We start from the raw sequence: 25,709 nt of genomic DNA, 5'->3' as shown, positions 1-25,709 counted from the left end.
TTCCAAACTTTTCACACTAAATTTTTTTTTTTTCCCTTTTTCTAAAAACACTATAAATAATATTATGTGTAACATTTCTTCTTAAAAGAAGCCTTAAACAAACTAAAGGACAATGATAAAATTGTAATTAGAGAGGCAGATAAAGGAGGGAGTATTGTCATTCAGGACCGAGATGACTATTTGGAGGAAGCATATAGTATACTATCGGATGCAAAGTACTACACAAAATTAGATGCTGATCCTTCCAAGAAACATATTGAAGAATACCATAGGTTGATAGACACTGCCTTTAACCAATACATTCTAAATAAAAGGGAAAAACGTTTCCTGACTAACAAAAATCCGAATACAGCCCTCTTTTATCACCTGCCCAAGGTGCATAAAAATCCTGTGAAACCTCCCGGAAGACCGATCATTTCGGGTATCGGATCATTAACCAGCCAGCTGTCGCATTATATCGACTTGTACTTACAGGATCTAGTCAGAAAATTACCTTCTTTTCTCCTAGACTCCAGTCAATTAATAAAAGAATGCGAAAATTTCGTTTGGGAAGAAAAGTACATGTTCATAACTTTAGATGTACATGCCCCTTACTCCAATATTGATCATATATTGGGAATTAATTCAGTTTCACATTACTTGAATGGGATAGCAGATATGCCAGAACAACAGAGACAATTTTTAATAAGGGGTTTAAAATTCATATTAGAACATAACCTTTTTACCTTCCAGGGGCAATTGTATATACAGCGGCATGGCACCGCAATGGGGACTCGGGTAGCGCCAAGTTTCGCAAATCTTTTCATAGGGTGCTTCGAGTCCTCATCGCCCCTGTGTCAGCAACCTTACTGTAACAACATAATATATTATCGTCGTTTTATTGATGATTTAATTGTATTTTGGAAAGGCACTGAAGTTGAAGCTCAAGAATTTATTGTGGCATTAAACAGGAATGACTGGGGTATTACTTTTTTTTGCAGAGGTTAATAAGGAAAAAATAAATTTTCTTGATCTAGAAATATCCCATAAAAATAAAAAAATCTGCACGAAAACATATTTCAAGAAAACTGACACAAATGGTTACCTCGATTATCGAAGTGCACACCATCAAAAATGGAAGCAAAACATTCCTTATAGCCAATTCCGCAGAATTAGGAGAAACAATACCAATAAGGAAGATTATTTGGAACAATCGAAAATTCTCATTGATAGGTTTACGGATAAGAAATATCCAAAACGATTAATCATGGCAGCATACAGAACTAATCTAGAACGAACTCAGCAGGAGTGTATCTAGAGAGAACAATAAAAACAAGGACGTGGAAGAGGCGATAACTAAAGAAAGAAGAGAAAAACCTGAGCAGAGAATTAATGTAAACAAAAATAGGAATAAGGAAAGAAAAAAAGATGGGTGGCAGTACAATTTTATTACTGCTTTTAATCGTAGTAATACAGAGATAAGAAATATTTTAAACAAATATTGGTACTTGTTGAAAAAGGATACTTTTTTGAAAAAACTTTTACCAGATAGACCCAATATTACCTTTCGTAGGGGCCAAACGGTGAAGGGTATAATTGCTCCTAGTAATCTCAGAATGACCAAAGATAAGGAACGGGAATGTATAAAGAAAAAAGAAAAAATTAGGATAAATGAAACTGATGCTTTCAAACTGGGTATCTACCGATGTGGTTCCCGAAAATGTTGTACCTGTGAAATTATCAGTCATATGGCTCAATGCATTACGTCGTACAGTACGGGTGAAACCATAGCAATCACGCAAAAATTACCGTGTGATAGTGATTTTGTTATATATGTCATCACCTGTGCCTGTGGGCTGCAATATGTGGGTCGGACCACTCAGTCCTTACGATCCCGTATGAATGGCCACAGACACAATACTAAAAATGGTTTTTTAAAACAGTTTATTCCGGCACTTATCTTTGAAGCATAATAAAACATTCAATATTTCCGTGACTCCGCTGGAGCAAATACCTGAGAATTGTACTAATAGGATACAAAAGCTAAACCGGAAAGAATCATATTGGATCTTCCGTCTGGGTACATTATACCCGGATGGATTAAATGATGTTATAGAGGGCATATGATACTTTTATTAGGAAGAGTTTTAAGGAAGAGTATTAAATTTTGCTATAATGTACATGTTTGTAGGATTTTATATTTTTGTATCAAGTCACACCTCAGTTTGTTTAATAACGTTTTAAAGAAATTTTACACATAATATTATTTATAGTGTTTTTAGAAAAAGGGAAAAAAAAAAAAAAAATTTGGAATATCTTTATATATATTTTTTAATTGTTTTTTTATGTGAAAATTTTTTTGTGTGAAACTTTTTGTATAACATTTATTTGGTTTATGGGTTTTGTTTAATTCCTCAGAGTGCAAAATCCTGCATATCTGAGTATCTGGGTGTGTCTGAAAAACAGACCTTTCAGCCCCCACCCAAAACCACATGCAGGGAGATCTGCTATAAAATGTGTTCAGACAGATCCGTTTATATTCTTGACATTATACCTGAGGAAGACTCTTAGTAGTCGAAACCGGTTGTATTCTATTTTTAATCAAAAATAAAAATCATCCTTGAACCTAAATATCAAGTTCAATCATCATCCTTCAGGAGCGCATATTGCTGGGAAAAACATTCACCAAGTGTTATAACCTATGAAAGCGCTGTCCAGTGCTCTCACTAGTTCCCAGATCTGTGCAGCAAACTGAATGGAAAGAGGAATGGAGTGATCCAGGGATTGGATCTACATGCAGTATCTCAAGACACCAAATAGGTGAGTGTATTCACACTGAGCATATACCTTTGACAATTAACTACTACACTTAGAAGCTTGCGCTTCCCATTTTTCTCCCTATAATCCCCTCTTATTTCACTGTGTGTAGGGGGATAGCGGTACTATAAGGACAGTATACTGTGTGGAGGAAACACGGATATTACTTAGCGGTAATGTGTTTTTTCGTAACCCATGACGGCACCACATAGAGGGGATCCACCCTTCAAGGGCAGGAAATCTTTCATTTCCTTTGCAAGAACTTGATGATAAGTATATACATCAGATAGGAGGCACTATCCTTTATAAATGCTTCTTCTGCATTAAGCAGAGTCAGGAGCTTTCCGGTTACATGTGGCAGTACATAACTTTTGTTATAAGCCACAATAGTCCAGTAAACCTGAGCTAATGACCTCTTCCTGCTGTTCTTCTCAGCTATGTTCCTTGTCTTGACTCCGAACTCCCTCTGCCATTATATCTTTGCTTTCCTTCAGAACGTTCTATCTGATGTCTGACACACCACAATATATTAATTCAGGACTGCAATCAGATAGAAAGAAATACAGACCTTTGGTCTCTCTGACTCCTCAGAAGGAAATTGTTCTCCTGTGTGCCCAGGTAGCTCAGTATGAAGGTCCCCACACAGTATGATGGCCGCTACAACTTGCTACACAAAATAAGGACCCCCAATCAGTATAGAGGCTTTTACAGTCCACCACAACCCCAGTATAATGGCCCCTACCAGCCATTCACGCAGTAGGAGAGTCCCAACAGCTCTTCTCTTAATATAATGCCCCCACAATTCCTGATATTTGAAAAAAAGACACTACTCACCCAACCTGGTTCCTGAGGTGTGCTGCTCTCCATACTACAGGTGTGATGGAGTGACGTCATTGTACCTGCAGTGCACGGAGTCTCAGACTCAGAAGCAAAGGCTGAAAGGTGGATCGGGAAGCTTTCGAGTCCCTGATTCACTATTCTATTCAACGGTATCACCGTCATGGGAATGTGGATATTGCAGAAATTGTGATGATGGGAAGGAGAGGGTGACCACTACCACACCCCACGAGCCCTGTCAATTCATAGGCACCATAGCAACCAAGTGGGCTACCGTTTTGGATGACACACTCTGCCTATCCAAATATCGTATGGTAAATATCTCATAGAAAACTGTCGGTGGTCGGAGGTAGTCAGTGAGGTGGATGGTACCATATTGTGCATGTAGGGGGCAGTAGTGTAGGAACATTAGAAAGTGGGGGATGGCAGTACAGTGGGGATATTATACTGTGCGTGGGTGTATGGCAGTACTATGAGAAGATTATACTGTGTGTAGGGGTGTGGCGGTATTGTGGGAACATTATACTGTGGAAATATCTTTTGTGTGAGAGATGCCAGTACTCTTGAAACTTTATACCGTGTGGGGGGCATCATATATACAGTATAAGGGGTGTAAAAAGGCGTGTCATAAGAAAGAAATCCTCAGGGCAGTGCTGCATTTCTACAAAAAGACTGCCAAATGCCATCCAGGCTGGGCCCTGTGGAATCACTGGGAAGAGGAAGAATTTCAGGAAGGAAGAGTCTAGATTGGACACCAGGTCAGGTGATCTTGATGATGCAGTTTCCTGTTATTATAAAGGCCATAGCCCCAAAGCCAGAACAGATTTGGTGCCAAGCAAAGGAACGGAGTGCCAGGGAAGAATGTGAGGTACCAGGCCATGGTAAAGTGCCCGAGGCAGCTGGTTGTGGTGGCAGAGCCCTGCTTACAGGGGCATAATGGAGGCATTACACTCTGTGGGGGCCAAGAAAGGCGCCCTGTGCTATGAGAACAATCTGTTTTCTCACTGCCTGTCTTCCATAGTCGGGTCGTATGTATCTGTTACAGGAAGCAGAACAAAAACGCAATGATTCTTATTAAGTGGCAACAAAAAACCCAAAAGAGTCTCCGTACTGAAGGGTTTAATGTCCCCAGCGCTCAGTAATGGGGAATCTCCAGCTCCTACCTCCACCCGCAGAGCCGCACTCCACATAGAGAATAATGGAGCCTCCAGCACCGACCTCCACCCGCAGAGCCGCACTCCACATAGAGAATAATGGAGCCTCCAGCACCGACCTCCACCCGCAGAGCCGCACTCCACATAGAGAATAATGGAGCCTCCAGCACCGACCTCCACCCGCAGAGCCGCACTCCACATAGAGAATAATGGAGCCTCCAGCACCGACCTCCACCCGCAGAGCCGCACTCCACATAGAGAATAATGGAGCCTCCAGCACCGACCTCCACCCGCAGAGCCGCACTCCACATAGAGAATAATGGAGCCCCCAGCACCGACCTCCACCCGCAGAGCCCCACTCCACATAGAGAATAATGGAGCCTTCGGCACCGACCTCCACCCGCAGAGCCGCACTCCACATAGAGAATAATGGAGCCTCCAGCACCGACCTCCACCCGCAGAGCCGCACTCCACATAGAGAATAATGGAGCCTCCGGCACCGACCTCCACCCGCAGAGCCCCACTCCACATAGAGAATAATGGAGCCTTCGGCACCGACCTCCACCCGCAGAGCCGCACTCCACATAGAGAATAATGGAGCCTCCAGCACCGACCTCCACCCGCAGAGCCGCACTCCACATAGAGAATAATGGAGCCTCCAGCACCGACCTCCACCCGCAGAGCCGCACTCCACATAGAGAATAATGGAGCCTCCGGCACCGACCTCCACCCGCAGAGCCCCACTCCACATAGAGAATAATGGAGCCTTCGGCACCGACCTCCACCCGCAGAGCCGCACTCCACATAGAGAATAATGGAGCCTCCAGCACCGACCTCCACCCGCAGAGCCGCACTCCACATAGAGAATAATGGAGCCTCCGGCACCGACCTCCACCCGCAGAGCCCCACTCCACATAGAGAATAATGGAGCCTTCGGCACCGACCTCCACCCGCAGAGCCGCACTCCACATAGAGAATAATGGAGCCTCCAGCACCGACCTCCACCCGCAGAGCCGCACTCCACATAGAGAATAATGGAGCCTCCAGCACCGACCTCCACCCGCAGAGCCGCACTCCACATAGAGAATAATGGAGCCTCCGGCACCGACCTCCACCCGCAGAGCCCCACTCCACATAGAGAATAATGGAGCCTTCGGCACCGACCTCCACCCGCAGAGCCGCACTCCACATAGAGAATAATGGGGCCTCCAGCACTGACCTCCACCCGCAGAGCCGCACTGCACATAGAGAATAATGGAGCCTCCAGCACCGACCTCCACCCACAGAGCCCCACTCCACATAGAGAATAATGGAGCCTCCAGCACCGACCATCCGCAGAGCCGCACTCCACATAGAGAATAATGGAGCCTCCAGCACCGACCTCCACCCGCAGAGTCACACTCTACATAGAGAATAATGGAGCCTCCAGCACCGACCTCCACCCGCAGAGCCGCACTGCACATAGAGAATAATGGAGCCTCCGGCACCGACCTCCACCCACAGAGCCCCACTCCACATAGAGAATAATGGAGCCTCCAGCACCGACCATCCGCAGAGCCGCACTCCACATAGAGAATAATGGAGCCTCCAGCACCGACCTCCACCCGCAGAGTCACACTCTACATAGAGAATAATGGAGCCTCCAGCACCGACCTCCACCTGCAGAGCCGCACTCCACATAGAGAATAATGGAGCCTCCAGCACCGACCTCCACCCGCAGAGCCGCACTCCACATAGAGAATAATGGAGCCTCCAGCACCGACCTCCACCCGCAGAGCCGCACTCCACATAGAGAATGGAGCCTCCAGCACCGACCTCCACCCGCAGAGCCACACTCCACATAGAGAATAATGGAGCCTCCAGCACCCCCCTCCACCCGCACTCCACATAGAGAATAATGGAGCCTCCAGCACCGACCTCCACCCGCAGAGCCGCACTGCACATAGAGAATAATGGAGCCTCCGGCACCGACCTCCACCCACAGAGCCCCACTCCACATAGAGAATAATGGAGCCTCCAGCACCGACCATCCGCAGAGCCGCACTCCACATAGAGAATAATGGAGCCTCCAGCACCGACCTCCACCCGCAGAGTCACACTCTACATAGAGAATGGAGCCTCCAGCACCGACCTCCACCCGCAGAGCCACACTCCACATAGAGAATAATGGAGCCTCCAGCACCCCCCTCCACCCGCACTCCACATAGAGAATAATGGAGCCTCCAGCACCGACCTCCACCCGCAGAGCCGCACTCCACATAGAGAATAATGGAGCCTCCAGCACCGACCTCCACCCACACTCCACATAGAGAATAATGGAGCCTCCAGCACCGATATCCACCCGCAGAGCCGCACTCCACATAGAGAATAGTGGAGCCTCCGGCACCGACCTCCACCCGCAGAGCCGCACTCCACATAGAGAATAATGGAGCCTCCAGCACCGACCATCCGCAGAGCCGCACTCCACATAGAGAATAATGGAGCCTCCAGCACCGACCTCCACCCGCAGAGCCGCACTCCACATAGAGAATAATGGAGCCTCCGGCACCGACCTCCACCCGCAGAGCCGCACTCCACATAGAGAATAATGGCGCCTCCGGCACCGACCTCCACCCGCAGAGCCGCACTCCACATAGAGAATAATGGAGCCTCCGGCACCGACCTCCACCCGCAGAGCCGCACTCCACATAGAGAATAATGGAGCCTCCGGCACCGACCTCCACCCGCAGAGCCGCACTCCACATAGAGAATAATGGAGTCTCCAGCACCGACCTCCACCCGCAGAGCCGCACTCCACATAGAGAATAATGGAGTCTCCGGCACCGACCTCCACCCGCAGAGCCGCACTCCACATAGAGAATAATGGAGCCTCCGGCACCGACCTCCACCCGCAGAGCCGCACTCCACATAGAGAATAATGGAGCCTCCTGCACCGACCTCCACCCGCAGAGCCGCACTCCACATAGAGAATAATGGAGTCTCCGGCACCGACCTCCACCCGCAGAGCCGCACTCCACATAGAGAATAATGGAGCCTCCAGCACCGACCTCCACCCGCAGAGCCGCACTCCACATAGAGAATAATGGAGCCTCCAGCACCGACCTCCACCCGCAGAGCCGCACTCCACATAGAGAATAATGGAGCCTCCAGCACCGACCTCCACCCGCAGAGCCGCACTCCACATAGAGAATAATGGAGCCTCCAGCACCTACCTCCACCCGCAGAGCCGCACTCCACATAGAGAATAATGGAGCCTCCAGCACCGACCTCCACCCGCAGAGCCGCACTCTACATATCTGGCTGCTCTGTGCGCACAGGACCTGTGATGAGGTCACAGGAGGGGAGGAGTCAGGGGTCACATGATATCCGGAGTGCAGATGCTACATGGAGACTTCTCAGTCAGTGAAGTTCCCGCCATTATTTCCCCTCACTACTGGCACAATTACCCCACGCCGCCTTTTCTACACAGTGTTATGTGTGGAATGTAACGTGTGATTGCTCTGGAGATAAATAGACCCCACACATGAGGGAATTATCACCAGTTACCAGATGGCTACTATATGGCGGCATATGATTGTGCTATCGACTCCATACCACGAGCTAAAATGCCGAAATCTCGTTTATTTATCCCCTTCCAGAGTCCGTCTAAGGCTCATATACTCACATACAAGAGTCTCTCATGTCAGTACCTGTCACTGCTGCCGTCACTCGGGACCGGAACGCTCAGCTCCTTGTATTTCTAGGCAGTTGAAAGCTCCTATCCGAGTGCCAACGGCAGTGCCGGGTATTGACGCGCAAGACTCGTTCGAGTTTCTCGCATGTGAGTATGGAGTATGAGCCCTAAGGCATCTACAGGCACCGTGGGGTTTTCTCGTGAAAAGGATGGAGGGCTGCGTCCGTGCTTGGATTTTAGAGAGATTAATAAAATCATGGTACACCTTCCCTATCCTTTACCCCTTATACCTGACCTGTTTAACCTATTATCTGGAGCTAAATAGTTTTACAAACTCAACATGAGAGGGGAATATAACCTTATAAGTATACGCCCTGGTGACGAATGGAAGACCGCATTCAATACACCTGAGGGTCATATTGAAAGATTTGGTGATGCCATTCAGGTTAACCAATGCTCCGGCTGTCTTTGAAAATTTAATTAATTATATGTTTTTCTCACTGGTGGGTAGATTTGCAGTAGTTTACCTGGATGATATATTGAGTCTCTCACGTACTCTGCAGAAACATCGTGAGCATGTGAGACAGGTTCTATGTGACAACCATTTATTTACTAAACTGGAGAAATGTCAGTTTGAGGTACAGCAGGTCCAGTTCTTAGGACATTTGGCTTCTGCATTGGAGTTTCAGATGGAACCAGTTAAGGTCCAAGCAGTCCTTGATTGCTTTTAACTAAGTAACCTGAAAGTGTTACAAAGATTTCTTGTAGTCAAGATACTGGGGAACAAACAAGCGCAAAATAGGGTCTTAACCGATAACAAGATATAATGAAAATAGGGGAGTATTACGCTCACCTGATGGAGTTGCACCTTTGCAACATGTTCTACACATAAATCAGCTGCTGCAGGACACGGGTCCATAGACCGAGCAGAATAGCTGATCCAGGTATAATGTGTCTATACTTTTGCTACTGATGAAGACTACAGGATATGGAGATTTTCCTTAAAAAGTTTATTTAAATAGATTTTCAAAGTCAATGCATTTCAAAGTCACGCAGGAACTCTTCTTCAGGACAAAACCTGATAACGGATAAACATGTCAAGCTTGGAACGTTTTATATGCAGTCTTTTTGAAAAAAAAAAAAAAGTCAAAGTTAATGAAAAAGTCCATCAAACAAACATAAATTATGGTTCATGAATAAACAAAACACACATACATTAATTATATTAAAAAGTACCTATGAATTACATGAGGTCACGTAAAAGAATGAATCAAAATGTACCATATTTTTCGGACTACAAGCCGCTTTTGAACATAAGATGCGCCCCAAATTTTCAGTAGGAAAATAGGGAAAAAGTTAGTGCGTCAAATGGGGACCCATTGTACAGTCCGAATTCAGCTCGGGATGGTGGGGGGAGGATCGGCAGCGCTGGTGGAGCCGGGTCGCAGTAGGTGTTAGGTGGTCCGGCGATGATCTGACTCATCCCATGCTGATGCGGCAGGTGCCTCTGTAACATCTGTAATTTCATTGAGTCCATTCGGAGTAAGGGTGTTTAGTTTATAAAGCCAAAAGATTTCTTTCCAATTTTGCTGTCCAATTTTGAACCTATGGGGAATATTTTCATATTTTCAGTTGTTTGAAATCTTTATTGTGTTTGGTGCAGAGGCGTGAAAGCCCATGTTTGACAAAACCCTTTTGAATATTGGAAGGTTGTGAGTTCATCCTTTTGTGGAGGGGTTGGGGAATCCTTCCCACATATAATTTCTGTTATGAGCATATAATCACGTATAAACTGGTGGAACATGACACGGGACTTTTGACTGTAAAATTTCACCTGTAGAATTAAGGGTGAATTCACAGAGACCATGGCAGATCGTGTGACAACATAGGGAATTTTTCAGATTACATTGTGAGGTGTAATTGTGAAAAAAAAAAACTATTGACGTTGTTTTTTTTGTGAATTGTTTTTCCGGTGTACATTTTGTGGTAAAATTGACCATGCTATATGTTTCTCCTCATCATTATGATTACGGCGACACCAAACTTGTCCAGTTTTTTTATTCTTTTAGTGGAGAGAAAAAAATCTGTGGTTTGCAAAGAAAAATTTTTGGAGTCGTTTCGCCATTTTCCGAGACCCGTAATATTTTTATTTTTTTTTACGATGAAGCTGTATGAGAGCTTATTTTTTGCAGGACGAGATAACGTTTTTATTAGTACAATTGTGATCGCTCGTTACAGCACTTTTTTGTGGAATTGTGCCAACCATTAAAGCATAATTTTGGCATTCTCAAATTTTTTCTATTTACGGTGTTTACTGGTTGGGTTAATTGTTTTTATGTATTTTTTTTACAGAGTGGTAAAAGACACAGGGGGTGTTGTGCATAAAACAACAACAGATAAATTAACAAAAAAAGAGCAGCAAGCACTGAAGGAGATACAAAACTGTCAAAACACTGTTATTAGAAAAACCGATAAAGGTAATGTGTTAGGAACGGCGGAACGCACTAAATAAATAAATAATAAAGTGCGTTCGCTGCTCGGGGTCCACCATGCAGTAGGTGTTAAAACCGCTGCTAAACAATGGCAGACGCACTATATGGCGGTATAATGCGCTCGGGTTCAACGTCACCCGATGAACGCGGAGCGGACTCTGTTAAACTCACAGAGGCGCTGTAACAAAAACATACAAGTATACACTGAGCCAGTTAGACTTCACCGGACTCAGTGAAATTGCATGCACGGTATCTGGTCACAGGACACGGTTCCAAGACAGGGGACCGTGTGTGCAGCGTCGCTGCTGCAGATGCCGGTAAGTGCTGCTACATGCAGCGCGGAGGCATACACAGCCGCTAAGCGATGCTGCCTTGAGAGACGTGACACCACCGGACGCTAGTGTAGAGGTGCGGTGTGCACAGTGGCCTATGGCTTGCCACTGACTGGCGCAGACTCTAACTATAGTTCCCTATCCACATGCGTAATATCAGAGGGAGGGGAATCTTAATGAGTCAGTCACCAGAATCATACATCCATCACCATTCATACATCTAGCAAGAATAGCCTATACTAGTGCATGGCTGTTCGGCCAAGCGGCCCTTTTATAGCCGTGCGCTGCCGGGACCTTCCAGATCTCTGAGATGGACCAATCAGATCAGGAGAAGGACCTGAGCACGTGACTCCCGACCTCCAATGGGAGATCATCTCATGAGCATGCTCAGAGGAGCAGCAGAGGGACTAAAGGGGGTTTTACACATAGCGATATCGCTATAGCGCCACCGATTTTGTGACACAGCAGCGATATTGCTATGTGTGATACTTACCTCTGACCGGCTCCACCGCTGGCTATTGCTGATCGCGCGAGATCGTCCACGTCCATTTCTTGTCGGGCGCTTCCTGCTGGCGCCGAGCGACGCGTGGACACAGGCGGGAGGACGTCAGGATCGCCGCGTCTGAAAGGCAAGTAAAGACCGCTGCTGCGCCGCTACATCGCTGTGAGATCTGCCTGTGTGGCAGCTCACTAGCGACCATTTAGCGATGCACCAGCGATCCTGACCGGGTCGTATCGTTGTCGGGATCGCTGGTGCATCGCTGAATGTAAAGGGGCCTTTAGCCTCAGGAGTAACTTGCTGCGAAGCAGTATGTGAGGCTCTGGACTCCTGCTGTGTAGCCGCAGGAATCCGACGCCTAACATTACCCCCCCTCCTAGGGCCCCTCCTACTGGCAAAATTTTTTGCCACGTACCACCTTATGACCCACAGAGGCATAGGCCTCAGGCTCGTCCGCAGACCAGCCTGATGCCCCGGCAGATGACTTGAAAAACCGGGACATGTGAATTGGTCCGAGAGAAAGCACGTGGAGGGCGTCGGGGATGGCTAAGTCGCCAGGAGCCGATGTTGGAGTGGGGCGCCGAAGTGTGTCGGCGGGCGTCTTCATTCTCATTACAGAGATTTGAGTGACATGCGGGATGCGACCCAGACTGTCGCGGACCTCCATTACCTGGTCTGCCACCGGCAAGGGACACCGTAACCCAGCCGACCTCTGTTTAGAGGATCTACTCCGAGCACAGGAGGCGCATGCCTGAATATATTTTTTAGTGTCCTGAGCCCTGTGCGGCCAACAATAAGAGCTAGCCAGGAGTTTTGGGGAACGCTTGTAACCAAATTGACCACCCACCCTGGACGCGTGTGCCCACGCGAGAACCTTGGACCGCAGGTGAGGCGGAACAAAGGTTTTGCTCGGCGGCACTGGTTCAAGGATGACAGGAACCATGAACTTCAGATTCCCAGTGAGGGGTGCGGAATGATCCGCGGGCACCTCCACAGAGGCTACTTTAACACTGCCCCCCATGCACCTTAGCACACAGTCCTTGCTCCAGCCCAGTATACTCCCCGAGGACCACTCAATATGGGGAGTATGGCAACATAACCAGGGGAGTCCGAGAAGCACCTGGTCGATGCCCTTAGGCATGATGAGCAGGGACAACGTCTCGCGATGAGATGGGGAGATTGAGAACCCCAGGGGTGCTGTCTGGTGGGTAATCTGCGATGGCAAGGTAGATCCGTTAACCACCCTAATGGTCACGGGGTGAGGAAGTGGCACCAGTGGAATGGTGTGCTTTTGGGCAAAGGCTGAGGACATAAAGTTTCCCTCTGCCCCAGAGTCCACTGTAACCTCTACCTTCCAGGAGGAAGTCCCGCTATCTAATGTCCCTCGGAATACTGGTTTGGAGGAGAACGTTTTCAAATTAGGTAGATCTCCACCAACTGCCACCGGAGGTGAACGTTTTTTCGACTGCTGCGGACACCTATTAGCCAGGTGGTCCGACTGTCGACACAGGTAGCAGCAAGTGGGACCCTGTGCCGGACGTGGTTTCGGACCGGTACGGGACACGTCCATGGGTTCAGGAGGTAAAACCTCCAGCTCAGGAGGCTCCAGCAATTCGGAGAAGCCAGTAGTCGACCTAAACTTCTGTCTGGATTGAGTACGCTCCAGCTCGCGCTCCGTAAAGCGGAGGTCTATACGGGTGGAGATCGCTATCAACTCTTCCAGGCTGATGGGAACCTCCCTGGTGGATAAGGCATCTTTGACATGCTCAGCCAACCCTCTCCAGAACATAGGGATGAGTGCTCTATCAGGCCACTCGAGCTCGGAAGCCAGTGTCCAGAAACGAACGGCATACTGACCGACTGAGTTCCCTGCATAAGCGCAAGTAACTGGAGAGAGGTATTGTGAGTGACCTGTGGGCCCAAAAAGACCTGCCTTAGAGATGTTAAGAACTGAGCAGCGGTCCAAACTTCTGGGTCACCACGTTCCCACAGTGGCGTGGCCCACTCCAACGCCCTGCCCGACAGAAGGGAAACGAGGAACCCCACCTTAGCCTGTTCTGTAGGGAAACGTGCGGCCAGTAACTCAAGCTGAATAGAGCACTGGCTCACGAAACCCCTACAGGAGGCGCTATCGCCAGAAAATTTATCGGGCAATGGGAGGTGGGTAACTGTCGGTGCAGACGTGGACGTGGACACACGTGAGACAGCCTCTGCGACTGCCTGAGCAGCAGCCTCAGTAAACTTCGCAGCGGAGGCAGCACTCTCGACAGTAGCCAACCTGCTCTCCAGCTGCTGATTGTACCGCTGAAGCTGCTGCATGTCTGTCATTATTAGCCAGACCCTGGCGCTAGTATAATGTTAGGAACGGCAGCACGCACTAAATAAATAAATAATAAAGTGCATTCGCCGCTCGGGGTTCACCGTGCAGTAGGTGTTAAAACCGCTGCTCAACAATGGCAGATGCGCTACATGGCGGTATAATGCGCTCGGGTTCAACGTCACCTGATGAGTGCGGAGCGGACACTGTTAAACTCACAGAGGCGCTGTAACAAAAACATACAAGTATACACTGAGCTAGTTAGACTTAACCGGACTCAGTGAAATTGCATGCACGGTATCTGGTCACAGGACATGGTTCCAAGACAGGGGACCCTGTCCGTCTAGACCTACCGTGCATGCAGCGTCGCTGCTGCGGACGCCGGTAAGTGCTGCTACATGCAGTGCGGCGGCAGACACAGCCGCTAAGCGATGGTGCCTTGAGAGACGTGACACCACCGGACGCTAGTGTAGAGGTGCGGTGTGCACAGTGGCCTATGGCTTGCCACTGACTGGCGCGGACTCTAACTATAGTTCCCTATCCACATGTGTAATATCAGAGGGAGGGGAATCTTAATGAGTCAGTCACCAGAATCATATATCCATCATCATTCACACATCTAGCAAGAATAGCCTATACTAGCGCAAGGCCGAACGGCCGTGCGGCCCTTTTATAGCCGTGCGCTGCCGGGACCTTCCAGATCTCTGAGATGGACCAATCAGATCAGGAGAAGGACCTGAGCATGTGACTCCCGACCTCCAATGGGAGATCGTCTCATGAGCATGCTCAGAGGAGCGGCAGAGGGACTTAGCCTCAGGAGTAACTTGCTGCAAAGCAGTATGTGAGGCTCTGGACTCCTGCTGTGTAGCCGCAGGAATCCGACACCTAACATAATGTAGTGTTAATAGCAATGGAACAATATATTAAGGAAGCAGAAAGACAACAATCAGATAGCAGCACATATAAAAAACAAGTGCTGATCCCACAAATATAAGGAACAACTAAGATCTTTTTTGAGATTTCAGATTGAAAAGGGACAATTGTCTAAAAAAAAATCAGAGAAACTCTTCCCTGAATTTCCACTCAAGCCGCATTGGTATTATATTCCTAAAGTACACAAAGACGTAACGCTACCATCAGGTCACCCGATAGTGTATGGGATTGGATCAATAACAGAATCTTTATCTAAATTTATAGACTGACATCTGAAACCATTACTGAAATAGTACCTGTTTACATCATGGATACTGGAGAGTTTTTGAGAATTGTGTCCAATATAGGTTGGCAAGAGGATTATAAATTAGCTTTGATCGACGTGGAGAGCGTGTACACAGGAAGTCCACAACTCGCAGGGTTGGAAGCAATAAAAAATCTCTTGAAAAAAAACCTGCTGAAACAGATGACTATGTTGAATTCATCTTTGAAATTGTGAATTTTATATTGTCCCATATACCTGTGTATAAGCCGAGATTTTCAGCACTTTTTTTGTGGTGAAAACGCCCCCCTCGGCTTATACACAAGTCATTGCCAAGAAAGCCAGCGGGAGAGGGGGCTTCTAGTAGACATCTATACTCACTCTGTCGCTGCATCTCCGTCCCTGCATCTCTGTCCCTGCTCCGGCAGCGGTTTTTAGCCGCATCATCTTATGCTAGACTAAAAAAAAAGCTGCGTTTTTATTTGTTTGCATGTGTTTTTGCATACGTTTGCATTTTTTATGCGCATGCTTCCCATAGGGAAAAATTTTTCCAGGAGATATTCTGGGACACAAGCCACACCCAATGGGCGTGTCTCATGGGATTTCGTTATATAGACCCTTGTAGTGCTGAAAACATCAGATTTTGAGGCTGTATCCTGCATCAAGATGGATATTCCCAAGGAGAGTTTCTTGTTTAAACTGGATTTGGATCTCAAATTGGCTCTTGGCTTTGCTTGTGAGCAAGAAATGGAAAGAGAAAGACTGCGAAGAAGATGGCGTCGGGGCTATTGGCAACACCCCATTCTTGAAGTCCAGAAGAGCCGTGGAGCCTACCACTCCTTATTCAGTGAGCTCCGTGAAAACTTGGACAAATATTTTGATTACACGAGGATGTCTCACGAGAGTTTCCAGGAATTGGGTCGTGTAGAAGACGCCATCTGAAAACCCGGACAAATATTTTGATTACACGAGGATGTCTCAAGAGAATTGCTGGGTCGTGTAGAAGGAGTCATCAGCAGACAGGACACCCAGCTCCGTCGAGCTATTCCAGCTGAGGAACATCTGCTGGTGACACTAAGGTACGTAATATTTAAAAATAAACGCACGCCTGTCATAATTAGTATTGTTCTGCAATGTCCCTTTTTTGGGGGGGCAAAACCCCTGTCGTTAATATTATTATCCCTAAAAAAAATTTCTCTGTTTGGCAGATTCCTGGCTACCGGAGAGAGCCTATCATCGCTCCATTTCCAGTTCCGGATAGGCCTTTCCACCCTTTCTGGGATTGTTCCGGACACTTGCCGGTTTTCGTGGGACGTCCATGAATTTATCCCCCTACCCACCATGGAAATATGGCAGGAAAATGCTGAAAAATTCTGGGAAATTTGTAATTTCCCCAACTGTGTGGGAAGCAGTGGATGGGAAACATATTAGGATAACAAAACCGGCTTGAAGTGGATCTGAGTACTTTAACTATAAATACTTTTCTATAGTGCTGATGGCCATAGCAGCTGCAGACTGCAGTTTTATTGCCGTGGACATTGGTTCTTTTGGCCATGGAAATGACTCCCAAACCTTTAAAAACTCGGACATGGGCCAACGGTTGTATACCAATACTTTTCATTTCCACCTCCCATGACCTCTTCACAACACTCAAGGCCTGCCAATGCCATTTGTTGTGGTAGGGGATGAGGCCTTTCAGATGTGTCAAAACCTACTCAAGCCATACTCCAGTCAGGACTTGAACCACACATAAAGGATTTTTAATTACCGACTGACCAGGGCACGAAGAACTGAGTGTGCCTTTGGTATTCTTGTCTCAAAATGGCGCATTCTAGGGACAGCAATTAATCTGAAAATTCAAACAGTCTATGAGGTGGTCAAGGCTTGTGTGGTTCTCCACAATTACATAACGGCTAAAGAGCGACCAACCTTCGAACTAGACAAACCAGTTGCTAACCCATTGCCAGATAACCAGCATCACCCTCTGAGGACAACAAGGGAAGTTGCCGAAGTGAGGGACACATTTGCGCACTACTTTGTTTCTGAGGTTGGACTTGTATCATGGCAAGATACAATTTAACCCATTGCATGTAATGTTATGGCCTTTGAATGTTTACCTGTATTTGAAATGTTTTGTGTTACATAAAAAAAATTGTACAACATCTGTTTACTTTGGTTATGTCCCCATGCTTTACATTTCACCTGTTCTATTTGTCAGTGCTATGGTTGGTAAGTTCTCATGAGCTCAATCATCTCTTCAGTCTGCATTAATCGATAGTCCAATAGATTAATGCAGACTGAAGAGATGATGGAGGAAATGTACCTCATATTTTTACTCACCAGCCCGTGTGTCAGAACTACTGCACTCAGGATGCAGAAAACACCGCAACGTGAGGGCAATAGTACTGACACCTGGGCAGGTGAGTATTGCAGACCCCTGACCATTTCTGTTGTTTACCTTTTTTTGGGGGTAGGAGTATCAGGCCTCTTTGTTTTTTTTTCCACCTCATAGCTTTTCCATGACAGAGACAATACCAAAAAAAATTGTTTCATGGAGCTATGAGTGTGTGTATATACGGCGATTTGTGTGTTGACAGCAAATGGTGTATGTTGCCGGTGACAAAAGAGACAAAGAACAAACAGTGGTTTGGGGCAAACAACAAAATTTTTTATTTACAACAAAAAATATATATATTTTTTTACATACTGAGGGGGAAATATTACGGACCAGGGGGATGTGCAGACAGGAGGATTGGTTTGGGGTGGATGCTGAAGGGGTTCCAGGTGAAGGGGCTAATAGATTTGTGGGGTTTGGGAGATCAAGGGTGGAGGTGAACACATTAAGAGTGGAAACATGGGATGGGAGAGACACATTATAAGGGAGGGACAAATTTGACATAACAGACACATTGGGAGGTGAGGGTGGTGGAGGTAGCATGACTGTCCTGTCCCACCTCTGTCCTTTTTCTTCTTTTTCTGTCTCCCATGTGTTGGGTGGCTGCTTGACCTTCTCCTTGGAGTGGTGGGTTGAGAGGGCATGGTGGCGGTGGATGCAGTAGGACCTGCAATCAGTGAGCTGGTGGACGGCCTTGATGTATCAGGAACCTGCGTGCTTGTGGCAGTGGACGGGTGGGCAGAATCAGGACTTTGGGTGATGGTGGTGGTGTGAATCCAAGCAGGAGCAGGACTGGGCATGGTGGTGGAGTGGCTGTCAGCTGCACTCGGCATGCTGGTGGCGCTGTAGTGGAGTGCAGCAGGACAGAGCATGGTGGTGGCCATACAGGGGTATGCAGCAGAAATCGGTAGAGATGTGAACCGGGTAACTGGCATAGTGGGAAATACCAGTGCCAGTGGGTACAACAGAGTCTGCTGCATAGCCTGAACGTATGCAGCATTACAGGTCTGCATCACATTCAGCTGAAGTCCAGGCGTAAGCTTTTCGGCCATGCTCCGTTCAATGGCCGTAAAAAATGATATGCTGGCCTCTGTATGTCGGATTCCAGATGGTCAAGTCACTGGTGGACAGACTGGAAAAGTGTTAAAGAGTCGACATTATCTTTTAGGATTGCTACTTCCAATAGGTGGCACTAGAGTTCTAGTCCTCTTCCTCTCTGAAGAGACAATTTACATATTTCCCAGAGGAGCATTGCGGCTTTAAGTCTCCTCATCTCGGCATGCTTAGCATGTCATTCTCTGCAAGGAGAAATGATACTTCTTGGATATCGTTCAGACGCCTCTCACACAGTCAAACCAGATCTCACACTTTGCACTAACGAGGGGCATTACCCCGAAAAACACAGTGTCTGCAAATTGAGATTCTGGTTTTGGCTTTTATCCTAAGTCATGTAACAAGGCTTGTTAAAGATTTGACATTGACTTTTAGGATTGCTACTTCCAATAGGTGGCACTAGAGTTCTATCCCTCTTCCTCTCTGAAGAGACAATTAACATGGTTCCTAACACTATCCAATCTATCTACCATCGACTTCATGCCATCCTGGAAAAGCGAGCTCAAGTGTAGAAACCCGGGCATGAGTGTCCTGTCTGAGGCCTTCTGCCTCTGTCAGGAAGACCCAACATTAAAAAAAGAGGCAGAGGAGGCCTGGGACAGAAGAAGACCTGATGGGGCAGATGCTTGTTCTTCAGCTTTTGACGCTGACCTACTTGCTGCATCTCTGGTGGATGGCTGGGACTGCTCCGAGGCTGTTTGTTGAAGGACATAAATCCATGTGAGAGTGTCAAAGGTCGTCATAATTTTATACTCACAGACTATTCTCTCTCTCTGAGATGTGAAGTTACCTTTCAATACCAGTAACACCCAGTGCTAAGGGGAGCTGCACGGAAATTACAACCTTTACTACAAAAAGATGCCCGATTACAATCCATTTTTCTAGACCCCCCCACTACTGTGCTTTAGGCAGCCCCCAAATCTAAGAAGCATCATTGTCAGAAGCTCCCTGTCCTCTCCAACAGCTGGAGGAACCTTTCCTTGCAACCAGAAAAAATGTAAAACTTGTCCATCTATAATGACCACGGACAAGATAAAGATCCCCAATTCACATCAGGACTAAAAGATCCCAGGTACTTTCAGCTGCATTACATCTAATGTGGTGTACTTAATTATTTGTACTAAATGTCCAACTGGGGGTTTGTATGTGGGGGAGACAGGGCAAAAGTTAGAACAAAGATAAATGCTCATCATCACACATTAAGAGAAAAAAGAATGGATTTACCTGTGGCAAAACATTTTTGTATGATGGACCACAACACGAGGGATATGAAATTACTAGTATTGAAAGGTAACTTCACATCTCAGAGAGAGAGAAGAGTCTGTGAGTATAAATTTATGATGACCTTTGACACTCAATGCTGGAATGAATGTGTCGCATGGATTTATGTCTTTTTACATCAATTAAGGAATTTGCTCCTAAGACCTTGTGGGGGCATCACAACACATTAGGAGACCCCAATCAGAGGACAATAAAACATCCGGACTCCTTATCTATGAACTGGTCCAATATTTATGTTTCTCCCTCTCCCATAATCATAAATCTGCTTCACGTCACTTGTCTTATCTATTGCATTTTTTTCTGTGCTGTATTGTGCATAAATATGTGACTCTTCAGATTTTGTATTAGTCTAGCCTGATGAAGAGACCTGAGTAGTCTCGAAAGCTTGCAATGTGTTACCATCTTTTCAGTTAGCCATTAAAAGGTATCAACCACTGAGGACTCTCAATTCTGAATATTTTTTAATAGTTTCCTAAGTTTTTTTGTAGGATTAGTTTAATTATTGGTTGGGAAACTTAATATTTTCGCCCAAATTATCAGATATTTGTTGTCAAGATAAAACAAGGAAACCCCCCCCCCCAAAAAAAAAAAAAAAAAAAAAGGGCAGAAAAACTAGCAACACTCAAAGAAAAAAGAAACTTACACGCCGTCTGCCCACCGGTCCTTGAGCTTCCCTCTGGTCCTGCTCCTGCTGGTCTGGATCCTGGCTACTTGGTGAATTGTTCTGTAAAACGTACAACCCTCACATGAACATTTTAAGGAAAATTGGCGTTGACCTCCAACCCATATTCCACAGAGACCACAGACTGAAATCACTATTCCCAAAACTGCCACTGCTCTCCTACAGCCTCCCAACCTAAGGAATATCCTTGTCAGAAGTGCCCTCGCATCACCATCAGAGACAGGCACAGTCCCCTGTAACAGTAAAAAAGCAAGACCTGCACCCACATATCACCAACAGATAAAGTCCCCATACCCAACACAAATCAGGACTATAAGATCATGGACTCTTTTTCATGTACATCCTCCAATGTCGTGTACATGATACAGTGTACAAGGTGCAATGCAGGGACATACATCGGGGAAACTAAGCAAAAACTACAAACAAGCATGAATCTGCATAGACATACGATAAAAAATGAGCTGGACACACCTATAGGAATACACTTCTCTAGACCTGGACACAGCTTGGCAGATCTAAAAGTCCTAATTTTGAAAGGTCATTTCAATAGTGACAGAGAAAGAAAAATATGGGAGTTCAAATTTATAAATATGTTTCAATCTCTAACAATAGGACTGAATTTGACACCTGGATTCATGACTCATTACATAGACATAGTTTACACCTCCACAAGAAGGTCTCCTGATGTCTGACAGAACACATCCAGCTCACATCTGTACAAGAAGATCTTCAGATGTCTAATAGAACACTTCCCACCTCATTTACTTGTATATTTGATTTCCTTGGCCTATCTTTCAAGCATCTCTCATGTCCTTGTATAACTCCTATATAAATGTTGCCATCTCTTCTCAGTGTATGCCTGATGAAGGGGCCTTCTGAGCCTTGAAAGCTTGCAAATATAATTTGTCTGGTTAGCCAATAAAGGTATCACTCCTTGAATACTTTTCTCAAAATTTTTTTGGGGGATATAAGTATTTACATCTGTAAAAGAAAAAACATGATTTTGGCACATATGTTCAGTGATACTTACCAACCATAGATGCAAAGGTACTTCACAATCCTGTCCTGTGTGCTCAGGGCTAGAGGCCATGGTGAAGAATGCTGCAAGAAAGACACAGAAATGATTACAGACTGCAGGGAGTGAAAAGACACACAGACATTAGCTTGTATACTTACATTTGCCTGGAATTCAGTGATGTCTTTAGTCTTGCTGTCTCCAGTGTCTTGAGTAATGGACAATGACTGCCCAGCCCCTCTTTTTATCTATCTAGGCATGGGGGTGGTTAACCAGTGTCTAGACAGGTTTAAACAGGAAAAACACATGCGTACGGAAATGCTAGCGAACACGTGCACTAGCGTTAGCATGCGTTCTCATAGACTGTAATGATTGTTTCGACGCATTCCTTCCGCAAGCGTCCGCATGCATCTAGCGGCAGCAAATTGCCTCCTCCAAAATTGCAACATGTTGCGTTAGCCGCCCCCCGCCGCAAAACCCAAAACGACGCATGCGTAATGAAACGCGGCCGAAAGCATACGAACGCATATACCTGCGTCCACAATGTCATAGATAGGAAAACACGACGCATGCGGATGTATGCGGCTGAAACGCTGCGGACACAACTGCAAATGTGAATCCAGCCTTAGCTCCTGGTATGGAGTCGACAGCACTAATATATCGCCATATAGTAGCCAGCCGGTAACTGGTGATAATTCCCTCATGTGTGGGGTCTATTTGTCTCCAGAGAAATCACACGTTACATTCCACACACAACACTGTGTAGAAAAGGCGGCGCGGGGTAATTGTGCCAGTAGTGAGGGGAAATAATGGCGGGAATGTCACTGACTGAGGAGAAGTCTCCATGTCTGCACTCCGGAGATCATGTGACCCCTGACTCCTCCCCTCCTGTGACCTCATCACAGGTCCTGTGCACACAGAGCAGCCATATATGTGGAGTGCGGCTCTGCGGGTGGAGGTAGGTGCTGGATGCTCCATTATTCTCTATGTGGAGTGTGGGTGGAGGTCGGTGCTGGAGGCCCCATTATTCTCTATGTGGAGTGCGGCTCTGCGGGTGGAGGTCGGTGCTGGAGGCTCCATTATTCTCTATGTGGAGTACGGCTCTGCGGGTGGAGGTAGGTGCTGGAGGCTCCATTATTCTCTATGTGGAGTGCGGCTCTGCGGGTGGAGGTCGGTGCCGGAGGCTCCATTATTCTCTATGTGGAGTACGGCTCTGCGGGTGGAGGTAGGTGCTGGAGGCTCCATTATTCTCTATGTGGAGTGTGGGTGGAGGTCGGTGCTGGAGGCCCCATTATTCTCTATGTGGAGTGCGGCTCTGCGGGTGGAGGTCGGTGCTGGAGGCTCCATTATTCTCTATGTGGAGTACGGCTCTGCGGGTGGAGGTAGGTGCTGGAGGCTCCATTATTCTCTATGTGGAGTGCGGCTCTGCGGGTGGAGGTCGGTGCTGGAGGCTCCATTATTCTCTATGTGGAGTGCGGCTCTGCGGGTGGAGGTCGGTGCTGGAGGCTCCATTATTCTCTATGTGGAGTGTGGCTCTGCGGGTGGAGGTCGGTGCCGGATGCTCCATTATTCTCTTTGTGGAGTGCGGCTCTGCGGGTGGAGGTCGGTGCTGGAGGCTCCATTAGTCTCTATGTGGAGTGCGGCTCTGCGGGTGGAGGTCGGTGCCGGAGGCTCCATTATTCTCTATGTGGAGTGGGGCTCTGTGGGTGGAGGTCGGTGCCGGAGGCTCCATTATTCTCTATGTGGAGTGCGGCTCTGCGGGTGGAGGTCGGTGCCGGAGGCTCCATTATTCTCTATGTGGAGTGCGGCTCTGCGGGTGGAGGTCGGTGCTGGAGGCTCCATTATTTTCTATGTGGAGGTCGGTGCTGGAGACTCCATTATTCTCTATGTGGAGTGCGGCTCTGCGGGTGGAGGTCGGTGCTGGAGGCTCCATTATTCTCTATGTGGAGTGCGGCTCTGCGGGTGGAGGTCGCTGCTGGAGGCTCCATTATTCTCTATGTGGAGTGCGGCTCTGCGGGTGGAGGTCGGTGCTGGAGGCTCCATTATTCTCTATGTGGAGTGCGGCTCTGCGGGTGGAGGTCAGTGCCGGAGGCTCCATTATTCTCTATGTGGAGTGCGGCTCTGCGGGTGGAGGTCGGTGCCGGAGGCTCCATTATTCTCTATGTGGAGTGTGGCTCTGCGGGTGGAGGTAGGTGCTGGAGGCTCCATTATTCTCTATGTGGAGTGTGGGTGGAGGTCGGTGCTGGAGGCTCCATTATTCTCTATGTGGCGTGCGGCTCTGCGGGTGGAGGTAGGTGCTGGAGGCTCCATTATTCTCTATGTGGAGTACGGCTCTGCGGGTGGAGGTAGGTGCTGGAGGCTCCATTATTCTCTATGTGGAGTGCGGCTCTGCGGGTGGAGGTCGGTGCTGGAGGCTCCATTATTCTCTATGTGGAGTGCGGCTCTGCGGGTGGAGGTCGGTGCTGGAGGCTCCATTATTCTCTATGTGGAGTGTGGCTCTGCGGGTGGAGGTCGATGCTGGAGGCTCCATTATTCTCTATGTGGAGTGTGGCTCTGCGGGTGGAGGTCGGTGCCGGAGGCTCCATTATTCTCTATGTGGAGTGTGGCTCTGCAGGTGGAGGTCAGCGCTGGAGGATCCATTATTCTCTATGTGGAGTGCGGCTCTGCGGGTGGAGGTCGGTGCCGGAGGCTCCATTATTCTCTATGTGGGGTGCGGCTCTGCGGGTGGAGGTCGGTGCTGGAGGCTCCATTATTATTTTCTATGTGGAGTGTGGCTCTGCGGGTGGAGGTCGGTGCTGGAGGCTCCATTATTCTCTATGTGGAGTGCGGCTCTGCAGGTGGAGGTCAGCGCTGGAGATTCCCCATTACTGACCGTGGGGGACATTAAACCCTTCAGTACTGAGACGCTCTTGGGGTCTTTGTTGCCACTTTATAAGAATCAGAACGTTTTTGTTTTGTTTCATGTAATAGATACAAATGACCCAACTATGGAAGTGAGGAAACGGATTGTTCTCATAGCACAGGGCGCCTTTCTTGGCCCCCACAGAGTGTAATGCCTCCATTATGCCCCTGGAAGCAGGGCTCTGCCACCACAACCAGCTGCCTCGGGCACTTTACCATGGCCTGGTACCTCACAGTCTTCCCTGGCACTCCGTTCCTTTGCTTGGCACCAAATCTGTTCTGGCTTTGGGGCTATGGCCTTTATAACATCAGGAAATTGCATCATCAAGGTCACGTGACCTGGTGTACCATCTAGACTCTTCCTTCCGGAAACTCTCCCTCTTCCCATGGATTCCATAGAGTCCCATCTGGATGGCATTTGGCAGTCTTTTTGTAGAAATGCAGCACAGCTCTGAGGATTCGTTCTTATGACACAACCTTTTACACCTCTTATGCAGTATATATGATGCCCCCCACACACTAAAATGTTTCCACAGTACTGGCATCTCTTGTAAAAGGAAAAAAAAGATATTTCCACAGTGCCGCTATACCCTCACACACAGTATAATCTTCTCACAGTACCGCCATACCCCCCCACACACAATTTTTTGTTCCCACAATAGTGGCTTCCCACAGACACATGATAATGTTTCCACAGGACTGGCATCCCCCTCACACACAGTATAATGTCCCCACCGTATTGCCATCTCCCACTTTATAATGTTCCTACAGTACTGCCCCCTACATGCACAATATGGTACCATCCACCCCACAGACTACCTCCGACCACCGACAGTTATCTATGAGATATTTACCATACGATATTTGGATAGGCAGAGTGTGTCATCCAAAACGGTAGCCCACTTGGTTGCTATGGTGCCTATGAATTGACAGGGCTCGGTGGGGTGTGGTAGTGGTCACCCTCTCCTTCCCATCATCACAATTTCTGCAATATCCACATTCCCATGACGGTGATACCGTTGAATAG

General features: G+C 47.4%; 2 protein-coding genes and 1 long non-coding RNA gene across 7 annotated transcripts in view; 1 reads left to right on the top strand and 2 right to left on the bottom strand.

Annotated features, from left to right (window-relative positions):
• LOC141047286 (uncharacterized) overlaps positions 1–25,709 on the bottom strand; it is a 527,896-nt gene that overhangs the window by 36,566 nt on the left and 465,621 nt on the right. Inside the window, exon 1 of one of the 5 annotated variants that reach the window (XM_073542319.1) lies at positions 8,000–8,114. The exons of the other annotated variants lie outside the window; for them this stretch is intronic. Within the exon in view, the coding sequence (XP_073398420.1) occupies positions 8,000–8,026 (27 nt within the window). The 5' untranslated portion in view covers positions 8,027–8,114. Of the gene's footprint in view, positions 1–7,999; positions 8,115–25,709 lie in introns of those variants that run through there. 5 annotated transcript variants of the gene reach the window in all.
• LOC141047344 (uncharacterized) overlaps positions 1–25,709 on the top strand; it is a 549,461-nt gene that overhangs the window by 294,251 nt on the left and 229,501 nt on the right. The gene's annotated exons all lie outside the window — the stretch shown is intronic.
• Positions 17,942–22,594, bottom strand: LOC141047355 (uncharacterized). The gene is made up of 4 exons (XR_012219779.1): positions 21,943–22,594; positions 21,797–21,867; positions 20,728–20,808; positions 17,942–18,988 (listed from the first exon to the last, which is right to left on the bottom strand). It is a non-coding gene; the product is annotated as an uncharacterized lncRNA (long non-coding RNA).

The sequence above is a fragment of the Dendrobates tinctorius genome, unplaced genomic scaffold (genome assembly GCF_039654945.1).
Source record: "Dendrobates tinctorius isolate UK_male_01 unplaced genomic scaffold, ASM3965494v1 ptg000126l, whole genome shotgun sequence".
NCBI classification, from domain to species: domain Eukaryota; kingdom Metazoa; phylum Chordata; class Amphibia; order Anura; family Dendrobatidae; genus Dendrobates; species Dendrobates tinctorius.
This window is presented reverse-complemented; position numbering and strand designations above follow the sequence as displayed.